At 47.6% G+C, this 7,542-nt stretch overlaps 1 protein-coding gene across 1 annotated transcript; it reads left to right on the top strand.

Annotated features, from left to right (window-relative positions):
• The first annotated feature begins 2,162 nt into the window (after window positions 1-2,162).
• sox11b (SRY-box transcription factor 11b) lies at window positions 2,163-4,210 on the top strand. Its single transcript, XM_005732797.1, has one exon. The coding sequence runs from the start codon at window positions 2,341-2,343 to the stop codon at window positions 3,616-3,618; it is 1,278 nt and encodes a 425-aa protein (XP_005732854.1). The 5' UTR covers window positions 2,163-2,340; the 3' UTR covers window positions 3,619-4,210.
• Window positions 4,211-7,542: the final 3,332 nt, after the last annotated feature.

The raw sequence follows: 7,542 nt of genomic DNA on the forward strand, positions 1-7,542 counted from the left end.
CGCTGTGTAACTGAGTTCAATTGAAAGCCTGCGTGCGCTAGTACCTCTTGCCACAAGTTCCCAGAATCCTTTGCGGTTTTACCCCTGAATGACATCACATTTTCAATCTTTATCCTGGTGGGCCGGTCTCTAGTCAAAATGCCCGGGCCGATTTTTTGTCCCAGTCCAGCCTTGGATATGGAGGTCCCCCTCTGGCTTCTGCTCCGTGGCTGCTGGGTGACCCCTTGTCTGGGGCTCTCCTCAGCTCTTCCCAGGAGGGTGGCACGGATGCCCCTCCGATGGTCCTCCTTGGGCTCTCAGACTCTGGGGCCTCTGGATGTCTGGGGCCTGGATCACCTGCTTCATGCCCTGGGGGACGGGGCTAGGTCAGTGCTGACAGGAGCCTGAAGGTGCACCCTGGGGGTGTAAAACTTGAACGTCCATGCAGATTTCTGCTGCACCGATGAACTGCTGACCAAAGATGATCTAAAACACAGGACCCGACCCCTGTGACCTCTCAAAGTGTTCACAGTATGAAGGTTAAACAAATATGCTGAAGTAATTGAATTAAACTAAAAGACATGAAATAAAAGTCAAAATCGTGACTCATTTCTAACAATTATAACAGTTGTCTTCAAAACCTTAAAAAGGTTAAAAACTTTAAAGTTCAGATCTTTTCAGTAGAAACTCTGAGCTGCAGACACATACAAACACACAGACAAACACACAGAAACACTCACACACACACGTGGACCGTGTGCTGGTGCAGGATCGGCAGCTACCAGCTGGATTCGGGAATCATTAAATCAGACAGCGCACTAACTGTTTTATCCAGAAGTTCACTTTATAAACATCCACAATCTACCTGTCAACTGTTACAGCAGCTGGCAGGTAGAAGCCCTGACTGTACCTGCATTTCAACAAACACCAGGTTAATTATTTCATTCGGAGGGATGAAAGGTCCTAACGGCTCTCTAAAAGCTTTAATTTACATTTTAAAGGGCCTGAATCCCCCAGCAGCAGCCGAGCTGTGCTTACAAAAGCTTCATATGCACTGCTCCTGGTTTCTTGTCACGTTGTGTGTAAATTCTTTTTTTATTTTATTTTCTGGTTTAGGAACTTTATCCACAGAAGGAGGTTTTTTTATGTGATTTTTTTTTATTGAAATGTGACCTTAAACACATGTTCCCAAGGACTCGGACCTGTGTCAGCTGATGTCTGGATGTTTATTTGCTGTACAAGTGGGAATCTCTGCAGGGCGGCCGGGGGGGCGTTGTCTACCTGACTGTCCTCACACGCTGCTTACAGATGGAAATTTCCTGTAGGGTAGTTAGAAAGGCTTGGTGCTGGGCGAGGGGGGGCTGAGGGCACTGGGTGAGGACGGTCGTTCAGCTGAGGGGGAGCAGTTTTGGTTTCAGACTTCTTTTACCTGAGAGCATTAAAGCAGTGCAGCAACAACAGTGACCTGTGACCCCCTGAGAGGCAGTGTCTCTGTGGGGCTCCTGTGTGTGTTTGTTTGTGGTCGTGCACAGGAAGTCCTTCATAACTGTAACGTAAGCAAACACGGTTTGCTCAGTTTCTGATGCTGACTGTCTCTCCTGATGAGCTCAATGTTCTCCTGGGGTCCAACTGTGGTTCTGGAAGAAGCCAAACCAGCTCCACATCAGGAACTGAGATTATCTAAGCAGAATAACTGGAACTCCTTGAAGACTCCAGGAACCTCCCAGCCTTCCTAAAGGATTCCTGGGATGTCCTTAAGGACTCTTCAAGGAGCCTTAGAGGGCTTGTTACCTGAGCGCTGAGCTTTTCACTCATTTAATATCAGAAACACATGAGATCCAGCTGTGATTGTTATTAAACAGTGAAATAAACCAGGCTTTATTCAATATGTAAGTGACCACCAGTTTGTTCACACTGAACCATCTCTCACACACACACACACACACACACACACACACACACACACACACACACACACACACACACAGTGGGAATATTTCTCTTTTGTCGATAGAGAGCCGCAACCATTGATTACTTTCACTGATTGATCTATTGAGAATGATTTGGAGTAACGGCCTGAGGCGGGTGAGCTAACACGCGGGGGAGGAGCTCTACACTGTGACTCGCTGAGGGCGAAGCGGAGGCGGGAAGGTGTTCTTGCAAAACAACGCTGATTGGTTGAGGGCGGGAACGACTTCTACTTCGGTTAAAAAGACGTCGGTTTGAGAGCTCGCGCACGAAATGCATTAAGCGTGACTGAGGGGCGCGAGTACAGACAAACTGAGAAACTGAAGGAAACCGCGGGAACATCAGCGGGATCAGCCGGTCCGGCCCGGTGGCTTTCAGGGATTATTTCAGACGATGGGTCTGCACAAGGAGCCCACTGAGGCGAGGCTCACCGCCGGCTACCGTGAAGCAGCTGCCCCGGAACGGAGCCGGACGGTGGGGGCCTGTGCCGGCAGCCCCTCGCCGCAGAAACCGGAGCGGCGTAAGACCGCCTCGGGCCACATCAAACGGCCCATGAATGCCTTCATGGTGTGGTCTAAAATCGAGCGGAGGAAGATCATGGAGCAGTCTCCGGACATGCACAACGCCGAGATCTCCAAGTGGCTCGGGAAGCGTTGGAAAATGTTAACCGACAACGAGAAGGTTCCGTTCATCCGGGAAGCGGAGCGCCTCCGGCTGCAGCACATGGCCGACTACCCTAACTACAAGTACCGGCCCAAGAAGAAGCCCCGGACCGAGGGGAGGTCGGCCGGTCAGTACCAGGAGAGAAACGACACACCGTCGAACAAGACCCCTGCTGCGGCGAAGAAGTTCCCCCGAGCCGGCAAGTCGGTGGGCGGGGCCGTCAAAGCGTGCAGTCTCCCCCCGCAAGACCAGCAGACGGACTCCCGCCACCAGCGGAAACCACAGGACCGAGATAACCCACACCAGCAACTAGACCCCCGGTGCCAGCAACTAAACTCCCGGTACCAGCTGAAACACCAGCAGCCGGACCCCGAGTACCAGCTACTGAACCCCCGCTATCAGCTCAGCGCCCGGCAGACGGATCACCGGTTACGGTACGTGCCGAGCGCTATTACACTCAGCAAACGCGACTATACGGACAGCGAGGAGGAGGACAATGACGACTCATCCTCATCATCCTCAGAGGAGGAGGAGGAAGAAGAGCTGCCCTGCTACAGTATCACCAAGCTGCCCCCCCGGGATTCCGCTGTGGGACCCAGCACGCTCCCGTCCTCTGGCCGTCTCTACTTCAGCTTCACACGGCATAGCACGCCGGTCCACCCCGCCTCCCTCTCCCCAGCTTCCCCCTCCCGCTCCGTCTGCACCTCCGCCTCCTCCTGCTGCGGGGAAGACCTGGATGACCTCCCCGTGGAGCCGCTGGATTTCACCTCCAACTTCCTGGGCGGCCTGCAGTCTTGCTCGGACCCGTGGAACTCGTCGCCTAGCTCGGCCTCGGGGAGCTTGAGCCTGTCGCTTGTGGATAAGGACCTGGACGCCTGCGGATGCACGGAGGGGGGCAGCCTCGGGTCCCACTTCGAGTTCCCGGACTACTGCACGCCGGAGCTGAGCGAGATGATTGCCGCTGACTGGCTGAAGGCCGACTTCACGGACCTGGTGTTTACCTGCTAGTCTGACCCTTCACCCCCGTTCGAGCTCCGGTCAGGGAGCGGGGTGTCGCGGCTGCTGCTGCACGGGCTCCAAGCGCTGTGGCCGGCTGCGTTCTGGCGTGGACTTGGTGCTCGTGAGCAGATGAACCGATAGGCTTTTATGGACTCGTTTCTGCCGCTCGGGTCGGACCCGGACGACACCGACTGACTTTTTTTTTTTTTTTTCCCGTTCAGGTGTGGATATTTGTGATATTACCGAACCGAGCATACCTCATCTTTTTAAGGAAACTAGATTAAATATTTTCAAGCCTATTTTTGTACAGTCAAAGGGAATGTCAGACTCTTCCACTGGTCTCCTATGTGAGGGTTCAAACCCGTGTGGCCTGCCTTGCTTTACTCCCTTGTTTTACTGGTTACACACATTCAGGCCTGTCGGTACCTACCGGTGTGTAAAAAGGTTTGAGGGAAACAAGAAGTTTGTTGCTTTTTCATGCTGTTGTTTGCTCATTATTTTTGGTGCAATATGAAGGAAAAAAGGGAAATCCAAAAACCAGTGATTCTGTGCGTTATGATGGAGTGTGTATGTGAAGCTGAATAAATCAGCTGCAAACTGATCAGCGCCTCTGTCTCATTATTGATCCTCCTGGGATCTGATTGGCTCCTTTAAGAGCCCTGCTGCTTTATTAAACCTTCCATCAGTTTGTAATGTTCATGTTTTTGACTGTTGGTTAGGTCAAACTCCGTTTTCAGTCCACGTCGGGCAGATTTGTGCAAAATGAGCTGCTGCTGTGGACAGACGCGAAGTCATCGATGGTTACAGCCTCGTACGGTGAACACAATTTGTGTCACAGACACAATGAGAGGCCATAGCAACATTTGGACTTTTTTTCTCTAAATGATCAGTAACTTAATTTTTAAAACTGATCATGAAAGAGTCAAGAAGTTAAGATTTTTAAGGAGTCAGAAAAGAGAAAGTGACATCATCGGAGGCACTGTGAGGGTTTTTCCTCACGCAGCTTTAAAAACAGGACCTTCTCTGACCTACAGTATTCCCAGGACCCTTAAACAGTCCCAAAGATGTTATACAAACATGGCCGCTACAGCACAACTCACTGGCCTGTGGACAGTCTTATCTTTTTATTTTTATTTTTAAAAAATTATTTAAAAAATAAAAAGGACAGTCTGTTATCAGCCAACTCTTGATTATTGTACTACAGCCAGAGACTGTTTGGTACCATCAGATGCAAAACTAGAGTACTGTCTTCTTGGACCATCTGTTAGTACAATGACCTCACAGCAATCATATTATTGGTCACATGATGTCATTAAAATGTTCAAAAAGGCTCCAACAGCACAAACATGGGCCAGAGATCTAGTCCAGGTGAAATTAGCAGACAGCTAGCAGCTACAGCCACCTGTATCACCATTCACCAGTCCGTCACAGAGACCACACCCCTAATTTTTAAATTAGCTATAGATACCAAAAGAGTTTTTGTATCAGGTGGAAACATATTTATTTCTACTGACTGACTCACTGCTACCTCTGCTAGACGCTAGAGGAACTGCAGCTTTTGTTCTTTTTCCAACTCCTATTGATGTTTGTTCTGAACTTCTAAAAAGCTCTGTCTCAAAATGATGACCTTACATGGACCTTTATCTAACCTCTATTTAAGCAGGAAGTCACAATGATCTATATTCAAACCTGTTTTAGAGGACTGGCCTGACCTAAGCAGCAACATGTTCATGCTTTTATTACGCACTGTGAAAATGTGTTATCAGTAAATATACAGAGGAGGAGGGAGGAAGATGGAGTTTGCTTAGATGGCAAATGGAGAGCTCAATACCTGCTAACCAGGTGTGTGTGTGTCTTGTCACACATTATGGTAATGCCTCTGGACAGTTATTTTAGCTAGTACCACCCTATAACTTTAAAGCCAACGCTCGAAAGATCATAAAAACTGCACGCACTGGTCGGTTTGGCCCAGTTTTAAGGTTCTCTGCAGATTACTCTTCCACTCACATCCACAAACACTCAAATGTTAACAGCTTGGTACTTTATTTGTTATATTGTAGAAATTAATAAAGAAAACACTTTTGAGTTTCATACAAACCAAGCCCTCGTTTTCTTTTTTTCTCCACATTTTCTCCACTGGTCAGCAGTGTTGATCCTGAACCAACATAATGATGATAATGGTGACGACACAAGTGTATCAGATACATTATTGTGTTATGTGCAGTAATGTCTAAGGTCAAGAGTACCACAGATTTCAGACACCTTACTGGTGTCTTTTCTGAGAAGGTTGGTTTTGATTGGCTGTTGTTTGCAGAGCATAGTTTGTCTTTGTTCAGTTGTTTGCTGGTTGTTAACTCTGACATCAAGGCCTGATAAACAGTCAATCAGAGAGCAGTATACTTTCCTTCACCTCTAGGTTGTTAGAGAAGATCCTCCTTGGTTTTCACCTGTGCATACATCACAGAGGTCGGGAAACGTCTGGGATTTGGAGTGAGCTGACTTCAGCGCATGTCGCTGCTCATGGTCAAATCAGAGGAAACAGTCAGACTGCTCACCTCTCTATCCCCACTACTCTCTGATCAGATGTTTGGCAGCAGATTAAAGGCAGCCGGATCCCCACCGGCCTGATAAATCTGAAGGTTCTGCTCTAGATAATTGAGGCCAACACAGCGGCATTCTGGGTAATGAGAGGACGAGGTCATTGGGGAAGTAAAAATATATTTAAAAATGTGCTTTTAGCAGCAGAAAGAAGCAAAAGTCCGAGAGGCTGAGCAGTGAATCATATCAATAATAGATCAGTGAAGCAGGTCGGCACCAGAAACACTGTCTCTTCCCAACAAACATGTGAGTAATTAACCACAAAATAAATATTGTATAAGGAGCTTGAAAGAAAACCAACTAGACTTCTTTAGGTTTCTTGAAGACGTGTCGCCTCTCCTGCAAAAATCAGAGCTTTGTGAAATCAAAGGTAAAGCTCGTCTTCCTTGGGCCGACTCCACCTCCTCAAAAAGTTTAATGAAATTCAGCCTGGAGGTTTTTTTTATCACTGACGTCTGAAGCAAGAACAGCAGAGACAAACGAAAAGTAACCAGTAAAACATGAAGAGAAACAAACACATAGGAGCCGACGCCGGTACCATCACAGACCACAGTGACTGCAGTGCCCCTGTCAGGCTGGCAGGTGTGGCCTTGTGTCTGGTGAGTTGTGGAGGCGAACATCTGGGATCTGATCCCAGCTCTGATTGGCTTCCTCTGCTGTGTTTGCATATTTTCACCGGAGCGTGAAATCGCACTCTTATCAACCACTCGCTTTTATCTGAAACATCAGAGCAGCAGCCGCGATGCATTCACTGACACCCCACAGGGACTGCCATCAAGTTCATCTGCATAGCAATGCATTCACTGACGTGCATTTTTGAGCTTCATGTTTTAAAAGCATCTGGACTTCTTTAAGTTGCTTGAAGACATTTCACCTCTCATCCGAGAAGCTTTTTCAAATAAGAGGTGAAACGTCTTCAAGCAACTTAAAGAAGTCCAGACACTTTTCTTTCCTCCATCACTGACTACAATGACCTGGATGACTGAGAACCTTCCCAGACAAAGTCACCCAGACTTCTTCCTACATTTCCCATCATGCTTCTAACCTTCTTTGAAGCTGATTGAGGACATCTAAGCGTCAACTGACTGATCAGCTGTGTTTACATTTGTGATGTTTGATAAATTAACAACAATAACTCAAAAAATAAAAGAATACAAAATAAAACTTAATTAAATAAAACAAATATCTTCAAACAGCTCATCTGTGGCACCTGCTGGACAACAACTCCCATCTTCCACTCTGCTCCTGCAGTTTCAGAAAAGAGCAGCTGAAGAAGAAACTACACAAGTCAAAAAAATTGTAGATGAAGAAAAAATACATTATTGAACAAAGTCA

This window comes from Pundamilia nyererei, unplaced genomic scaffold (assembly GCF_000239375.1).
Source record: "Pundamilia nyererei isolate P.nyererei 1_Seehausen unplaced genomic scaffold, PunNye1.0 scaffold00048, whole genome shotgun sequence".
NCBI classification, from domain to species: domain Eukaryota; kingdom Metazoa; phylum Chordata; class Actinopteri; order Cichliformes; family Cichlidae; genus Pundamilia; species Pundamilia nyererei.